Raw genomic sequence first — 17,458 nt, forward strand, 5'->3', positions numbered from 1 at the left:
GACCTGTGTTTTAGAACAGTGCAATGAAATGTATTGCTGTACGTGTATTACTGTACAAGATTACCATACTGAATACATGGCCTTTTTTTTTTCTTTAAGGCTGGTTCATCTGTAAAAGGAAAATCTGCTCCACTTGTTGCTGATACCTCTACTCCAACCTGTACTGGATCAGAAGGTCACCTGGTCATCTACAACAGGGTGGCCGCACAGGGTGATATAGTTCGTGACATGAAAGCTAAGAAGGCATCCAAGGAAGATATTGATAAAGCTGTGAAACAGTTGCTGGCCTTGAAAGCAGAATACAAAGAGAAGACGGGCCAGGAGTATAAGCCTGGAAATCCTCCAGTATCTGTAACTGAGCAGAGTGTCTCTTCAAAGCTTGGGACCCCTGGTACCCTGGACAGCAAAGCACTGTATGATAAAGTTGCAGAGCAAGGAGAGGTGGTCCGAAAACTGAAAGCTGAGAAAGCACCTAAGGTGGCTGATTAAACTAATATTACTTTTTTTTGTTTGGGTTTGCGTAGCCCATTGTCCTCCATCTGTGGAGGTGAATGGGTGCTTATGGATCCATGTTTTCATAGTGATTATCATTTGGACTGGGCTATGTTCTGTCAAGACTTGTGTTTTTGAATACTTAGCTAGATATGTATGACAAGGATTGTGTTAATACTCATAAAGATGCAAGTAAATTCCTATGTTTCTTAGACTGCTGTTCTGAAATGTGGACAAGATTCACCCTACAGCATGAGTTGATTAAGTATCCAAATCTTGTCCTTGGGGTTGAGATGTCCTGCAGTATTTATTTATTTAACAAATACGGTCAAATTATGTGACTTCATAGGATTGACTTGTTGCTATTTAGACTTTAAAAAAAAAAAACACAAAGGAAAAAAGAAAGTTGAGATGTAAATACTACAGATACTTTTGAAACTTCTTGTCTGGAGCTGAGCTTAGAAAACACAGCTATAGTACCTCTTCTCTTTCAGTTCTTTCTAATGTAGAGCAAGAAAAGATGGGAAATAACACTTTTCTTGGTGGTTAAATGCTGTTCATAATAGTGTCTTGGTTGCATCATGAAATCTCAATAATTGGGAAGATCTAAATAATTTCTTGTTATAACTTTATTTAGATCTACTAGGAGTTATTTTGTTAAAGCAGGAAACTAGTAGAGAAAACTTCTCTGAACAACTGTACTAAATAGTTAAGAAAATGGAATAGATGCACATAAACTGCAGATCTTTCCACTTCAGTCTCTTATGTCTCTATATCTTTGTTCCTGCCTTTTTCTGCCCCTTACTTTCTCTTTCAGGATGACATAGGTGCTGCTGTGGAAGTCCTTTTATCCCTAAAGGCAGAATATAAACGCCAGACAGGCCAGGAGTACAAACCCAGAAGCCTACCTGTGGTCTCTGTCCCTCCTCAGTCTTCTCCTCTTTCTGGTCTTCCATCCCCATGTCTCGTAGACAGCAAATCTCTGTACAGCAAAGTAGCTGAACAAGGCGAAGTGGTCCGCAAACTTAAATCGGAGAAAGCTTCAAAGGTGCAACAGCAGTGAATACTTCTAAACGGAACAGTATTTTCAATTTAGACTAAAACCTAATCACAGGTTTTGTGAAGCTTGAGGAAAAAAATACAAGAAAGTACTTTCAAATCCCTTTAAGTGCGCTCTCAAATTCTCTTAAGCTGATATGGCTGACTTCATGAGTTCTGTGATAGCGCATGGAGAACCTGGGAAATAAAAAAGTTCTTTTTTTAGTGATACAAGATAAGTGAAGCAGAATATAGACAGTAACTTGAAAAAAGGGCTGTAACTTGAAAGCTGAAATAGCAATAATAAATTTGGTAGTAAATTGATAGTGGCCAGGGAACCATTCTTCATTCAGAGTCTGAGTATTTGCTTCCGTTCTCCAGTGTATGAAGTCATGAACTGCTGTAACTGAGGGAATTAACCTGCCTAAATGGGAAGCTTTCATGGCACAGAAGTCAGCCTGTATATATGCATGATTAGGTTCTCTGATGTGCAGCTTGTACATATTTTGGCTAAAAGGTTTTTCTGCAGAACTCAGTAATGACAACTTATACTAACAAGTTAGCTCTAGAAGTTTTATTATAGCAGCTATGTTGGTGCTATTCTAGTGAAGGTTATATTATCTTAGCTATTGTGTTGCATCTCTGTTGTTTCTGCCTTTATCTGCTGTTTTTCCTTTCTTGCTTCAGGAACTAATAGATGAGGCTGTGAAAATTCTTTTAAATCTAAAAGCAGAATATAAACAAAAGACAGGTCAAGAGTACAAGCCTGGAAATCCACCTTCAGCTCTTCCTTGTATGCCTTCTACTACGCTTCCGTCTTCTATATGCTGCAGTAACTCGGCATCCTGTAGCTTAGTGGACAGCAAAGCACTTTATGATAATGTAGCTGAACAAGGGGAGGTGGTACGCAGACTCAAAGCAGAGAAAGCTTCCAAGGTATAATAGTAAATAGAGAATAAGCAGTTGTAATTCTTACCACGTTTTGCCACTGGGGGGAAATCTTTCACCAAGTAATAACCGAACAGTGTACTGAACTCCCTTACGTCAGGGTTGTAGCTTAGCCATCAAACTTGCATCTGCTGATAATGCCTCACAAGGCTACTCTGGTGCTGGAAAATTTATTGATTCTGAGGTCTAAATTTGATTGGTGTAGAAAATCAAAATTAACCTCTGACATCTAGATGAATAGACACAAGCGTGGCAGATGTTGACCCTGCAGAAGTTTTTTATGTATTTTACTTTTTCTTCCTATGCCTGGGGCAAGTTAAGATAAAAGTATCTAGTGTATGGCAACAGTAGCAAGCCTTTTCAAAACTTCACAAATTCAGTGATGGTTGTGGAAAAGAAAATGAGACAAACCTATATGTTTTCAGGAGCTGCTATATTTTCTACCTGTATTTGTACCTTGCAGAATCGGTTTTGGTGTTAGATTGTTTTTATTGGGTTTGTGTTGGTTTTGTTTTGTTTTTAAAAAGCCCTTTTCTAAAACAGTTTATTGTAGTTTTCAGTGTAGATTCTGCTGTGATTGTTAACAGGTTGTAGCTGGCCAGGTAGGCTAGAGGAACATTCTGGTATAATGTGACAGCTCTCAAACATACTCTTATTGCTTGGGGAAGAGCTATTACTTGAGTTGTCCACTAATTATGAAGCACTGTTTATTGCTAGATGAAAATTTTATTTTTTTAGCCTGAAAACCAATGCTTCTTGTCAGTTCTCTTTAATTCTCACCAATACGTCTTGCTATATTTGTTCTCCATATAGGATGAAATAGATGAAGCAGTAAAACTCCTTCTTTCTCTAAAAGCTGACTACAAGGAAAAGACTGGGCAAGACTACAAGCCAGGACATCCACCAGTAGCTCAAAGTGCTTTGCCTCAGGTGTCAAACACAGTACCCAGTGGTCCAGACACACCCAACGCTAAAGCCCTGTTTAGCAAAGTAGCTCTTAAAGGAGATGAAGTTAGGAAATTGAAAGCGGAAAAAGCAGAAAAGGTAAAAACATGCTATACTATAAAAGTGTAATATGTATATTTAAATCTAAAAATCTATTTTAAATTCAGCGTATTTATGGGAATTGGAAATGTATGTTTAGAATAGACAGCATTTGAATTCTGAGATCTGAAATGTACTTTTAAAATTGTTCCTGTCAGATATGGTCCTTGAAAGGTTAATACATTTAAGTTAAGTATTGGTCTTTGCAGACTTCTTGCCTGACACTGTATGGATGTCCACAATGCAATCCATAGATCCGTTCTGGTTTTTTTGATAGAGCCATTTTATTCCTGTGATTTCTGTATAAATTTCTCTTTATTTTTTTGTTCTTCAAGGAAAAGATAGATGCAGCTGTTAAGGAACTTCTTCAATTGAAGGCCCAGTATAAGTCTGTTGCAGGAGTGGACTATAAACCGGTTTCTGCTAGTGGTACTGATGACAAAGACAAGAAGAAGAAAGAGAAGGAGAATAAGTCTGAAAAGCAGAGTAAGCAACAGAAGCAAAATGATAGCCCAAAAAAAGAACCTTTGCAAGGACAGAGTGGCAATGAGCTCTCCTCAAGTGGATCAGGGGAGGGTCAAGGCCCTAAGAAACAAACCAGGTAAAAATGTGGTCTTTAATCTATTTGCTGGAAACCTCAGCTGTTTACGTCTATTCAGATTTAGAGTTTTACAGATTTCTCATTTTACTTGAAAGCGTAGACATTTGCAAAATAACTGTGTTCATTTTCATATTTAGGACCAAGCCAAAAGCAAGTTACCAAAGTTTATTTAGTGTCAGTTGTACCTCAGCATTCTACTGAGGAAAATTCTTCCTAGCCTGTAGAAAGCATAAAGTGGTGTGCTCACTCTGTTACTGTGGGTATGGTTACTGTCATTGAGAACCTGGAGGGAAAAAAACCTATGTGTATTTCATTGTACTATGGTTTCCAAAAATTTTTACTGTGAGTACCATGAAAAGTATGTAGCCCCAGCCAGAGCAAGGCACTGCTGTTGTTGACAGTGCAACTCCCCAGTGATGATTTGCTGTGCATCCCCTCTCATCCCCTCTCCTGCTCCCACTCTGAACATTTAGAAGTCTTTCCACAGCATGTATTATGCAGCAGTATTTATTTCCTGTTTCAGATATTCAAATCATATGTTAGAGACAGAGGTGTGGTTATTTTGCATAGAAAACTCTAAAACTTCTTTGTTTGTAGAGATCTAAAAGCTTTACTTTTGTCTACTGTCATTTGAATCTGGTGAGTTAGCCTTCTTAAGGATTTTGTAGTTTTACTTGTTATATTTATTTTGATGGTAGGGCCAGTTTTCAGTCTTGAGCAGTGTGACTGCCATTCACATGAATGGTGAATTCAAGTTGCATATGTTTCCTGAAATTGTAGCAACTGACTAGGTAAGAAATTTTTAAAATAAACCAGTAAACCAGCTTAAAGTAAAGTTTTTAAAAGTAAACCAGCTTACACACAGGTGTGGTTAATCTTAGGTTTTTACTGGAGATGCTTGGGTTTTTTAATGGGTCATTATGAGGTTCTTTGCACCCATGATGAGAATTAGAAGGGTTCAAACTGTAGAAAGTAAGTGGAGCTGTTTTTATGAAATACTCTTGTTAGCCAAGGTAAGGAAACGCTAGCAATTCATACTAGCCAATGCATACTGAACTGTCAGGAAAAAAAAATGCGAAAAGTTAGCTTTATGAAGTAAAATTAAAATATTCTGTTCCATGCCTCCCTTTCTCTGTTCCCCTACCCCCCAAGAAAAAAAAAGAAAAAACTTAGGATAAATTTCACTGCTAAATGCTGTACAGCACAAATGTAGTTCTTTTTTAATACCATAGGCTGGGTCTAGAAGCTAAAAAAGAAGAAAATCTTGCCGACTGGTTTTCTCAGGTAAGTGTACATCATTTAAATTAAAGAATTATTTAATTTTCTTATAAATCAAGATCTGTTCTGGATTTTTATATCTTATCTTGTTGTTTATGTTTGTTTGTTTTAAATACAAAGCAAAGCACTTATTCTTTTCTATTTCTTTCATTGCTATCATCATCTTAAATAGAAGTGCCTGGATTGAAGAGCTGAATAAATTTAGGAAACTGTAAAAAGGATGAGCATCAACCATTTCACCCCTCCCCCCATATATACATACATATAGATAGATATGATTTTCTTAATTCATGTATGAATTCCTCTGTCATTAAGAGTGCAAAAGATCCATGAAGTGATAGGAATTTCACAGGCTTGTGAGTTTTATTTTGCCTCAAAATGATGTGTACCGAAAATATCAGTTGATACTGAATGAACTTGCTGGTTCATGAGGTTCAAAACAGGGATGATTAGTTTAGATTAGCCTACTTATCTATTTACAATCTTTTATATCAGTGGTGTACATTACCTCTCATTAGTATAGTCTTTTGCCTTTATCCTAAGGAATCAAAATTTTTTCTGAGGTGGGCTAGAGACTTTTCTTACAGAAGTGCAGTTTGTTGCTTCCTGGAAATTAGCTACTGTCTTTTACTGAATTCATGAAATTCAGTTTTACTTAAGTGTTTGTTACTCTGTTTTATTATTAAACTTAATGTTCCTGCTAAACTTGCTCTATAGGTAACAAAATCGATTTAAAAGTATTATCTTTGCTAACTTTTTGAGCACAAAGACTTTTAAATAGGATACTTTTTTTAAATTGCATGCCACACACTTGAATTTCTGAATGTTGTGTATGAAATAGAAACTTCAGTATCTAAATAATCTTTTGAAAGGTGATCACAAAGGCAGAAATGATTGAATACTACGATGTGAGTGGCTGTTATGTTCTTCGTCCTTGGGCTTATGCTATTTGGGAAGCTATCAAGAGCTTCTTTGATGCAGAGATCAAGAAGCTTGGAGTGGAAAACTGCTACTTCCCCATGTTTGTATCCCAGGCTGCTCTAGAGAAAGAGAAGACTCATATTGCTGACTTTGCTCCTGAGGTACACTTCAAAACTTTGTTTTAATCTGAGTGCAAGAAAAATCAAGCACTTACTCTGCAGCTCAGTATGAAAGTGTTTGTTGGATTTTGTTCAAACTCATTTTGTTTGGTTTTTTTTCTTTCTTTTTTGTTTTGTTTTGTTTCCCCCTTCCCTTAGGTTGCTTGGGTCACAAGATCTGGGAAAACAGATTTGGCTGAACCGATTGCTGTACGTCCCACAAGTGAAACAGGTAGACCTCTTTTCATTCAGTTTGGCTGTAAAGAAAACAGTTACAGGTATAGTGTAGCTGATAGACAAGAATCCCTTTTGAAAAGTGCAAACCCATTTTTAAGAATGTTTGCTATAACTCCTTATAAAAATCTCCTAAATTTGCTGCTGCTTAGAGCTAATGTCACAACACTATAAGTTCCCTTAAATGGACTTTTATAGGAAATTTACACTGTAGGAATTTTTCCATTAATATCCTGAAGACTGACTGAAAAACATTTGGTTGGTTTTGTATATTGTTTATAAGAAAATTCCTTCATCTTGTAATTCAGTTTTGCATGTACTTTTGACTATAGATGTGAAACTAGCTTTTACTAAAATTTCCTCCGAGTAATTTAAACATTTTGAGACCTAAGGCTGGATGAGTTTTTAATTGAAAATTTTAATTGTGTGGCATAGCATCCTGAAACCTTGAGGCCGGTGAATTTCTATTTGTGATGCTAGATGTATTTGCATACTCTTAAGCCAGTGATTCATGTATAGTGGCATAGTGTCATTAGATATTAAGCTTTGTATTGTACTTTGACCAGCAACAAGCAATCTGTTTTGCAGAGACACAGGACAAAGTGAAAGTACTCCTTTCAGTCAGAATGTTATGTGTTAAGACAAAAAGTGTTTTAAAGAGAATTAAACATAAAAGCATAGTTCTCACAGCAGAGAACATTAAGTTTTTATGTAGCAAAAAGAAAGGTTTCCTGTAAACTGGCTGTATCGTACAGAGACCCAAAACTGCTTTCTTTTTACAGTCATGTATCCTGCCTATGCAAAGTGGGTGCAGTCACACAGGGATCTTCCTATCAAGCTGAATCAGTGGTGCAATGTTGTGGTACGTCTTCTGTAGACGATTTCTGAGTAACTGTTGTGTTCTAAGTGCAGTGTAGGACAATTATTCTATGTGGACATGGCATGATGATACTGGTCACAGCACATACTTCGTGGCAAAAATATAAATGTGGTTTATATGATTTGATTTTCTTACTGGTTTTTAATAAAACATAGTTTATCAATGCATACTGTTGATTATATTGTTTAAGTAGAGATCTGTGAATAGTTGACACTTTATTCAGAGTTTTCTAATACTTTTATAAACATTATTTTTAGCCATAATTTGACAATACAGTGTTAATCACAGTGTTCAATTGGTGTTTTTTTTATCCTGCTCACCCCACCCAGCGTTGGGAGTTCAAACATCCCCAGCCTTTCCTTCGCACTCGTGAGTTCCTTTGGCAAGAGGGTCACACAGCATTTGCAACGTATGAAGAAGCAGCGGAGGAGGTAAAAAGCAAATGCGCTGGTCCTTCTGCTTTCAGAACTTTACCTTACTCTATAGCAACACGAACAGATCTTTTTACTAGGACCTTGTAGAAGTTGTCCTTTTCTTTGGGAGCCCTTATGAAAAATGCCAACTGTACTAGAAACCTTTTTTCCCTCATGCCTAAGGCTTTAGTCTCTCCAAACAATATTGGGAGTTTGAAGAGTGTGAAATATAAAGAATGCTTTCCTTAATTATTTTCCTTAAAAATTCTTAAAAATCTAAATAATGCGTTCACATGTTAACTGTGAGAAATTTTAATACTTCCTTTGCCCAAAAGACACATGTGCCATTGAGTATCATGGCGTATCTTTATTAACTTAGCAGATGTTCAGACTTTTAGGTGGAAACTAGAAGTCAATATAACCATTGAACTGATGCTTCTGCAGTGACTCTTCTTGTTTTCTCTAGCGTTTTATAGTTATTGCTATTTGATTCATAGAAAATAGCAGCCAAGCTTAAAGCAATTGAAGAAATCTTATTTTTTTGTCACAATTTTGAATAGTTTCTGATTTTAGACTCTGCCACATAAAAATATTTCATGACTAAGCAAATGCAAAATACCGAGTAATTTTTAAGACAATACATTCATCATAGGTGATGCAGATACTTGATCTGTATGCTCAAGTGTATGAAGATCTCCTAGCAATACCTGTTGTGAAAGGAAGGAAGACGGAGAAGGAGAAATTTGCTGGGGGTGATTATACAACCACTGTAGAGGCATTTATATCTGCTAGTGGAAGAGCTATCCAGGTATTTATCTAATAGATTTTTTTTTTCAGTAAATACAGTAATATACAAGCCTTAAACTGATATTTGATAGACTCAACTTTCCATTGAGTAGAATTTTCTTTGTGCAACTGTTTCAGGGAGCAACATCACATCATCTAGGTCAAAATTTCTCAAAGATGTTTGAAATTGTATTTGAAGATCCAAAGAAACCAGGAGAAAAGCAGTTTGCTTATCAGAATTCCTGGGGCATTACAACTCGAACTATTGGTGTAATGACAATGATTCATGGAGATAACATGGGATTGGTGCTCCCACCTCGAGTAGCCTGTGTTCAGGTGTGTAAAAATAGCTTAATCTACCATTGTGTTTCATTTCCTGTCTTGGAATTAATGAGCATTTCATATTGGGCGCCTGGAAGACTTAACATAGGATAGGAGCTGTCATAATTACAGACCGTGCTGTATGATGTTAATGCAATTCATTAGGGTACTTGCAGTGGATAAGCTCTCTTTTAGTAGTCCATCCATTTTAAAATCATTTTATCTGTATCATTTGGATGAAAATTTAAATGTGTTCTTTACTTCTGGGAACTTGAAAGAAATTCCTGGGATATAGGGCTGCAATATTGTTTATAAGTTTTTGTAGGAACTAGGATCTTTTTTAAAATTTCTTGTTAACATAAGATATTTGTCGTATTATATTGCAGGTTGTAATTATTCCCTGTGGTATCACAAATTCCCTTTCTGAAGAAGACAAAGAAGCTTTATTGAGGAAATGTAATGAGTATCGTAATAGGCTGCTTAGTGTTAATATCCGTGTACGGGCTGATTTAAGAGACAACTATTCACCTGGTTGGAAGTTCAACCACTGGGAACTTAAGGTACATTTCTTTCCAGGAGGTGTTTTGAAGCTTATATATGGGGAGTATATATACCAGGAAAACATGAGACACATGTTATGCATGCATTGCGTTCTGAAGGTACATATTTTCTCTAAATGAAGAATTGCTGCCTGGTAATCAATGATCACTTTCATTGATAAATAAAGAAAAGGTGTTTCCTGAAACTTGCTCTATTTGCTAGAATTTGCATGTCATTAACAATTTTTGAACTTCCAAGTCTCCACTTTATAAACCTAGGAAATGAAATTCATAGTACAGATTACTTGCATGTTTAAAAATTGGTGCTAATACTTAAGTATCTGCAGAGTCACAACAGTGCCACCTTTGCACACAGTGGAACAGGGAAGATAAACCTGTGCAGTGTCAACAAAGAAAGGAGCAATTGTTGTGGGTTTTTTGGTTGGTTTTGTTTGGTTTTTTCCCCCAAATTACCATATTCCCCTCATATAGTAGTTGAGAGGCACAGTTCTGCTTCATCAAGTATAAGAGGCTTTTGTAAAACAAAAATAGTGAGCAGAATGAAACAATGGTAATTAGAAACTGAATAATGTATTGAGTGATGTTATGGGATTATATTTTTGTTCTGAATTTGAAATTACTTTCAATATGTTAATCTTCAGTGTAAGATGATAGAAGCTCCCAGAGTTGTTTAAAGTTTTTAAATGGAGCTCTAATACCAGGAAAACATGATGAGAGACTTTTTAAATAAAATGGGGCTTATCAAGGAGGCACAGCATGGGACAAACTTGATGTTTTTTATAAAATCTACTAATGTGTCCAGCATAATACGTAAATTGCATCTTCAGGCTAATTGCATGCAAAAATGTACTCATTTTATTGACTACTGATAAAGAATTTCATAGGGTAAAAAATACAGGGAGTAGGAAGTACAAGAATGAACAGGGAACGTATTTTGCTTTATTATGTACTTTTCAGCTTAGCAGTTATTGGATGTTACTGCCAAGAAGAGCCAAGTCACTGGTACTTGTTTTATAATGTCTGGTATTTGTTCCATTTCTCTTTCTTAGGAAGTTTTTTTATGTGACCGTTAGTCATCCTCCTTTCAGTGGAAAGTAGTATTACAATTAGAAATACTTGATAATTTCTGCAGTTCTAATTATGGAGACAGCTTTTTTGTATGTCATAAACTATAGTGTTCATTTTAAATTGCTTGTTAAAATCAGTTTTGAACAACTTTTTACGTAGCTTTTCAGTAGTAGTAGATGTCTCACCCTTCAGACAAATTTTACTATATTATTCATCTTTTTAGCATAAATTAGACGGGGTGGGGGGAGAGGTATAGGGAATCATTTGGAAATTGTGAACTTGAAGAGATTCCAAAGTACAAAATGCGTAAGAGGTTTGGGTAAATGTCTTTGATTCTCCTGTTTACCTGTTGAACACTAGAGTGTTTTTAGCTTTTAGTATTTACATTTGGGGAAAAAACCAAGCAAACAACTCTCTTCATTTCCCATGAAAGAATGTTTACAGCTTGGGACGTGTGTTAGCAGGATGAAGAGAAAATGTTATACTCACTAGACTCTTAACTGGCTAGTAAAATGGAAACTCTTTTTGTCTGATGGTATATGGTAAATGAGAAATTACATGGTTCATATCACCAAAGTTTATGAAGCATAAAAGCTTTACATAAATAAAGCACCTATTGGGTTTTAGTCATATATTCTATGCAATTAACGTTGATATTAGGGCTATATTTAACCTTTGCTGTTTGCTTTTAATACAGTTGAAAGTGTTCTGTGAAAACAGAATTAAAAGGCATTAAAAGGTATTATTGGATGAACTAGAACATTAAAATGACTACAGAAAAGTCTTAATCATTCAGACTAAAAAAATCACATTTGCACTGTCTGGGATAACTGTCTTAGTGTGTTTCAGTTGTGCTTTAACTGCCCTAGTGTTACTTTTGTGTTGGCAGAGATGCAGTCTCCAAGGCAGTGGAGCAAGGTATAATGCGAAAGTGAAGAGAGTGTGGGTGGGAAAGACAGAAATACATAACAAACTGTGGAATATATGCTGGTTTTTTTTGAAGAAACTTAAATGGGTAAAGTGATTCCATAGTAAGACTGAGTTAAAGAAGGGGAAAAAAAAAAACAAAATACCAAAAAACAAAGAAAAGAAAGAGAGAGAAAGTAAACTTTTCTGAGAATGACTTACTCATCATAACTTCTGTTTTTAATGAAGGGTGTTCCAGTCAGGGTTGAAGTGGGACCACGAGACATGAAGAGTCAACAGTTTGTAGCTGTTAGAAGAGATACAGGACAGAAGCTGACCTTTTCTGAACGTGAAGCAGAAGATAGATTAAAGCAGATTTTGGAGGAGATCCATACTAACCTTTACAACAGGTAAATTGAGAGGTACAATAAATGGCTGTACTGATCATAAATGCATTTTAGCAATCTCACATCATTGGTTCATCTGTGGAGAAAGACAGGTTAGACCTGTCTTCCTGTTTGACATTCAGTTTTCTGCCTCTGTTGCTTGTTCACATACAGCAGTAGAAGTTTCCTATTGTGCTTATGAAACAGAATGTTAAAAGTTGTGAACTTTAAAAAAATACTTCCATAAATTCATGTGAAGTATTAATAAACAAATACACCATAAATAGTTAATGGGATAATAATGCCCAGATTTTGTTCGTGAAAGATGCTTTTGATAGGGAATTTTGAATGATAAAATTGTCCAAGAAACTTTAGTAGTTGAAGTTCTATGTTCAGTGTATTTTAAGACCCTATATCCTATTGACTTTTGTAGGATTGTTTTCTCATAAGCAGTCAAGTGCAAATAATAGTTCCAAAGGCATTTTTGGATATGCCAAAATCCCTTGCATGTCTGTCGCTGCAAATTGTTGTTTGTAAGACTGTGACTTACAGTTTGTAGACTGAAAGAACAAGGTGCTGATCCACCACCATGACAGATGAACTTTCCTACTTTCTGTGGTGGTCAGTTGCTTACAAACAGAATATTTTTACCTAGTTAAAGAAGATTTTGCTTATTTAGACTTAGAACATAAATAAAAAAGAAAAATCTACATCTGTAGTACTTGTCTGTTTCTATCTATAGCTGGTCATTGTTGAACTGATATGCACAACAACGTGAATTAACGTGATGATATGTGCAGCAACCTGGAACACCCCATCAGCAACTAATCAAAATTTTATCTCTTTAAGGGCAAAAGTGGTAGAAAGACGTAACCTGATTAGGAAGTTTCAAATGAATATATAGCTTCTCTTGTAATTTTTTGTTTTGACTGACTCTGAAAACTTAGTTCATTTGACAGTGAGGTGCATAAATCTGCCCTGACCAAATATAATTTTCCTTTTCATAGAGCTTCTGAAGACTTAAGAAGTCATATGGTGGTGGCCAATACTATGGAGGACTTTCAAAAAGAGCTTGATTCAGGAAAGGTAAGGAAATTTATTTCATTCTATCCCGGTAAGTTCCTTCAAACACTTGCTGTTCCTTACAAATAATCAGGGGCTAGAAATTAGAAAGCTTATATATAAATACTGCTGTGTTTTTTATGGAACTCTCCCCTCACAAGCAGATGAAGCCTCTCCTGTATAACTGCACAAAAATAAATTAGCTTTCCCAAAATTTGTTCCTTTCTTCTTGTGCTAAAATACCGTATTTACTAAATATCATGTGGCTACCCCATTCAAAATTTAGTCCTATGCCAGAGGTGACAGGGTATCTTGAAGTGACTTACAATGCTGCAGTTTGGTAATTTGCATTTGAAGTGTTACATTTTTATCAGCGAGTGCTTTTCAGAGAGATTAATGTAAATATTCAGATTAAGATGAACTTGCTGTCATTATTCTCATGCAAACAGAGAGAAACACTTGTCAAGTCTTGTAACAGGGTCCAAGTTTAAAGTACATGCTATTTACGTCAAAGAAGTTTTGCCTTTATGACCTGAGTAGAAGTCATTGGGTTCACTAAGAATTACTGCAAGTCAGAAACCTCCTTGGGTTGACAGTAAGCATAACTCATAATGTGGATGATTGAGATCTAGCTATCTAGAGAGCTGTGAAAAATTTAAAGTTCTGGCAAAGTATTTGAAATTTAGATGAGAGACTAAGTCTTCAGTAGAGAATTCAGCTGCTGCTTCTTTTTCAGTGATATGCTGACGGAAATTCTTAATCCTGAAATTGTTACAAACCTCAGCTTGAGAAATTGTTCATGTATTTAGATTAATGTGTTCAAGTAGGAAGATCCTCAGGATCAATCATTAAGGCTGTGTATTTTATAAAGAGAGATTTGAAGTTTTTATGTGTACCAAGTAGATCTACTCTGAAAATTTCAAAATGTCTGATGGAAAATGCCTAATTGTTAAGAATTCATAGTACTTTTGTTAACTCCAAAAGTAGTTTTAAGCTATTCTTGGTTAGGCTTGACCTTCCATCACACTCTTTTCTGGCATTTCTAGCACACTTAAATTCAACTTATAACAAGGTTTAAAGGAATAATTATGAACTTCAGGGGAGGGACTGATTTAGCATGCTTATGAAGTTGAGGATATAGAGTTTTTAGACATCCTGTGCATAGGTCCTATAATAGTAATACTGCTTTATTTTCCTCTACAAAACTAAACACAATCGTGAAATACTGTGTTTCAGCTTTGGGCTTTTCCTACTGACTGCAAAGTATCATTTCCTTGGTGCAAGTGTCTCTAAAGCATCTGATTCTGGTGGTAGATTTAAAAAACAAAAATCTTTAGTCTTTGCTTAACAAATAATTGTGCTCTGCATAGGTGTTCAGCTAGTACTACTGCTCTCACAAATTGTGATTTCAAGATGTGTCATCATGTATCTTTCACTTCTGAATTAAACAAGTGCTCTGAAACTACTCAACTGTCTTCAAGACAAAGAAACAGTTGAGGAAGACATAAGTTCTTAAAAATAAATCTTCAGAGATGCAGTAAACTTGCATGTAAAAATAGACTGAAATGGAGTCAAGCTCATTCCAAGAACAGTAATGGAATGTGAAGTCAATTTTGTATTTGTACATGCACATATATTATTATTATCCTTTAATTTTGATGAAATACTACGGAACTTCCTTTCTTCTCCGCTACTGCAGAGGGTCCAAATGATACCCTCTGCTATGGAGAGGGTCAAACGCCTGGTCTTCAGTGTCTAACACTTACTGTTGCATACAGAAAGATTCTAGAGAGGGCCAAGAGAATTACCCTATTTATATTATGTTTAGAACTATAATATAATCTGGTTTATAATGTAGTTAAACTTGGGAATGTGAAAAAATATTTTCACATTCCAAGTTAGGTATTTTGGTACTTAGGTTATATAAGTTTATTATAATCAGCATATCTGAATTGAAAAAAAAGACGTACATCATTTTATGACTGTTTCACTCCCTATCAATATATGTTATATGGATAGAATTTTCCTAGCATATGTATTCTGTAGTTTCTTGAAATTGCATAATGTTAGCACTGACTTCTGTTTAAGAAGAAAATTTGTAAGCTGAAGTACTCCTGCTTAATTCCTGTTCTGTTTTCCCTTTACTATAATTGCAGTGTAGGCTATTAGCTCTTTAAAAGAACATGGAAGCAATCTGCACTTTTAAGTTGCATGCAAATGTTAGTTGAAACTCTAAGAATAAATTGCACAGGTATTTAAGCAAATTTCATTTAACTAACAAAAAATTAATGCAAGAACAATATAGTAGAGTAGTAATAATTCCTTTTTTTCAGTTGCAAGAAAGTGAAGCTATAAAGTCAAGTCTAATAAAGGTGTGTTCCAGTTCAAGGCAAATTGAGAATTTTGCACTAAGAATGTAAATCTGGTGAAAGCAAGCCACAGATGAGCAGACTTTACTTGGAGTTGAGATTAAATCCAGCCATTACAGTAATTTTAATTCTGTTGTAAACAGAATTTTCCCTGTAGAAGTCCATTAAAAATGAAAAAAAAAAATCAATAAAGTGGAATATAAAACTTGGGGAAAGAGTTTTGGTACAATAACTAAGAGTAGTACTGAGAAGAGCATATGAGTTAATAATTTAAACTTTCTCAGTTTCTTCAGTTAGTTTAACTGAAGGAAACAGCAGGAAAATATGCAATGCTTCCCCCCGCCCCCAAGAAAAATATATATGTCTGTCTTGTTCAGAAAATACGAAAATTCATAGTAATGGAATTAGACTGGAAACTTAATTAGGAAAGCACTGTCTTGCAGCATGTAAGCAACCATTTATTCTGCAGTTTGAAAGTTTTAAAGTTTTCCTGAAAAAGACTATTTCAGGAGAAAACAGTATTTATACTTTCTGCAGAAGGAAGATATATTGAGTTAAAAAAAAAAAAAAAATCAGCACCCTGACTTGATTTAAATGCTGCTTTGGTTTTGTGTATGTCTTTCTGTGCTGCACTGCGGAGGGATGACTGTGCTTGTCTATTTCTCTGAAGAGAAAGAGTAATTAAAATTTAAGTGTAGCAATAGCAACTCTTCCCGCTTTGAACGTATATAAAATCTTAAGGTTTAGGCATCTTCCAGAGACAAGGATGATTTTTTTTAGATGTATGACTGGTTGTTTGTTTTTTCTCCTCCCCCACCTTTCAGATTGTACAAATCCCTTTTTGTGGGGAAATTGAGTGTGAGGATTGGATCAAGAAGACCACTGCCAGGTAAAGTATAACTGAACTGGAGAGTACCTACCAAGATCAGAATCAAAGCGTTTTGAATACAAAACAGGAATGTAAGATGCCTCTGGATATAACACTGATGTACACTCATCACCCTTGGCTCTTGCTGTCCCGTCATAATTCAATACATTTACTCCCTTAGTTCTGGAACTTCCAGACTAATTAGTGTGCTTTTGAGATTTTATGTATAATGCTCATTGCATCTTTATTTTTAAATTAAATTAAAGTATTTAAATTAAAGTATTTACTTACAAGTATGCTTTTTATTTCAGGGATCAAGATCTGGAGCCTGGTGCCCCTTCCATGGGAGCAAAAAGCCTCTGCATACCTTTTCAGCCTCTCCGTGAACTACAGTGTGGGACAAGATGTGTCTGCGGCAAAAACCCTGCAAAGTTTTATACCCTATTTGGTCGTAGTTACTAAATTACTAGTGAAAAGCACCTTGTCCTTTATCTGTGAATTGAACCTTTTTTTAACAAGACTGAAATAGCCCCCAAACTTAATCAGTTTTGTGACTTTTTAAATGATTCCAAAAGCAAAGCCATAAACCATAAATCCCCCCAGTTGTCAGTCTTAGGCTAGCAGTTATCCACAGACTTTTCTGTAAACATCTCTAATAATAAACATGTATTGTGAGCTGTAATATGGTTTGGTTGTTTTTTTTCTGTGTTACTCAGTGGGGCAAGTAGGTATCCTTTGCTTGTGTCTTTTTTCGGTTTTGGTGCATGTGTCGTCTTTTACATTGAGAAAATGCCCAAAAGATTGGAGAGAATGTCATAAACACTGCACAGTACAGTTAAGTACTGTACTTAAGTAAAGTACAGTAAGCTTTATAGATAAAGCATCGGCTTTTAATTTTGCTTTCAAAGTTTTCAATTTTCACAGATGTGCTGCTAACTTGTAGTCGCGGTAGACACTACCCTTTTTGAAAACTTGCTCTGGAGCCAGGTGTTTCAAGGAATATTTTTACACCATTGTAGGACAAGTTCGAAAGGCTATCTTAGATTAAATGCCACATTGTATGTAACATGCAGGTGAATGCCATTTCGTGTAGATATTTTGCAAAGCCCTCTTTCTCTTATCTTA

The 17,458-nt window shown here is 35.5% G+C and overlaps 1 protein-coding gene across 4 annotated transcripts in view; it reads left to right on the top strand.

Moving 5' to 3' along the window:
- EPRS (glutamyl-prolyl-tRNA synthetase) overlaps positions 1 to 17,015 on the top strand; it is a 39,817-nt gene extending 22,802 nt beyond the window's left edge. For 2 of the 4 annotated variants that reach the window (XM_014950911.1, XM_014950912.1), the window contains 17 exons: positions 100 to 477; positions 1,310 to 1,540; positions 2,218 to 2,466; positions 3,292 to 3,522; positions 3,858 to 4,123; positions 5,356 to 5,407; positions 6,274 to 6,483; positions 6,640 to 6,712; positions 7,497 to 7,576; positions 7,924 to 8,025; positions 8,660 to 8,815; positions 8,932 to 9,129; positions 9,501 to 9,674; positions 11,898 to 12,058; positions 13,042 to 13,120; positions 16,290 to 16,354; positions 16,645 to 17,015. In XM_014950911.1, coding sequence (XP_014806397.1) covers positions 100 to 477; positions 1,310 to 1,540; positions 2,218 to 2,466; positions 3,292 to 3,522; positions 3,858 to 4,123; positions 5,356 to 5,407; positions 6,274 to 6,483; positions 6,640 to 6,712; positions 7,497 to 7,576; positions 7,924 to 8,025; positions 8,660 to 8,815; positions 8,932 to 9,129; positions 9,501 to 9,674; positions 11,898 to 12,058; positions 13,042 to 13,120; positions 16,290 to 16,354; positions 16,645 to 16,795 — 2,856 coding nt within the window. In that variant the 3' untranslated portion in view covers positions 16,796 to 17,015. The remainder of the gene's footprint in view (positions 1 to 99; positions 478 to 1,309; positions 1,541 to 2,217; positions 2,467 to 3,291; positions 3,523 to 3,857; positions 4,124 to 5,355; positions 5,408 to 6,273; positions 6,484 to 6,639; positions 6,713 to 7,496; positions 7,577 to 7,923; positions 8,026 to 8,659; positions 8,816 to 8,931; positions 9,130 to 9,500; positions 9,675 to 11,897; positions 12,059 to 13,041; positions 13,121 to 16,289; positions 16,355 to 16,644) is intronic. The other 2 variants (XM_014950914.1, XM_014950915.1) reach the window with 1 other exon arrangement.
- Positions 17,016 to 17,458: the final 443 nt, after the last annotated feature.

This window comes from Calidris pugnax, unplaced genomic scaffold, assembly GCF_001431845.1.
Source record: "Calidris pugnax isolate Ruff unplaced genomic scaffold, ASM143184v1 scaffold24, whole genome shotgun sequence".
Taxonomy (NCBI): Eukaryota; Metazoa; Chordata; class Aves; order Charadriiformes; family Scolopacidae; genus Calidris; species Calidris pugnax.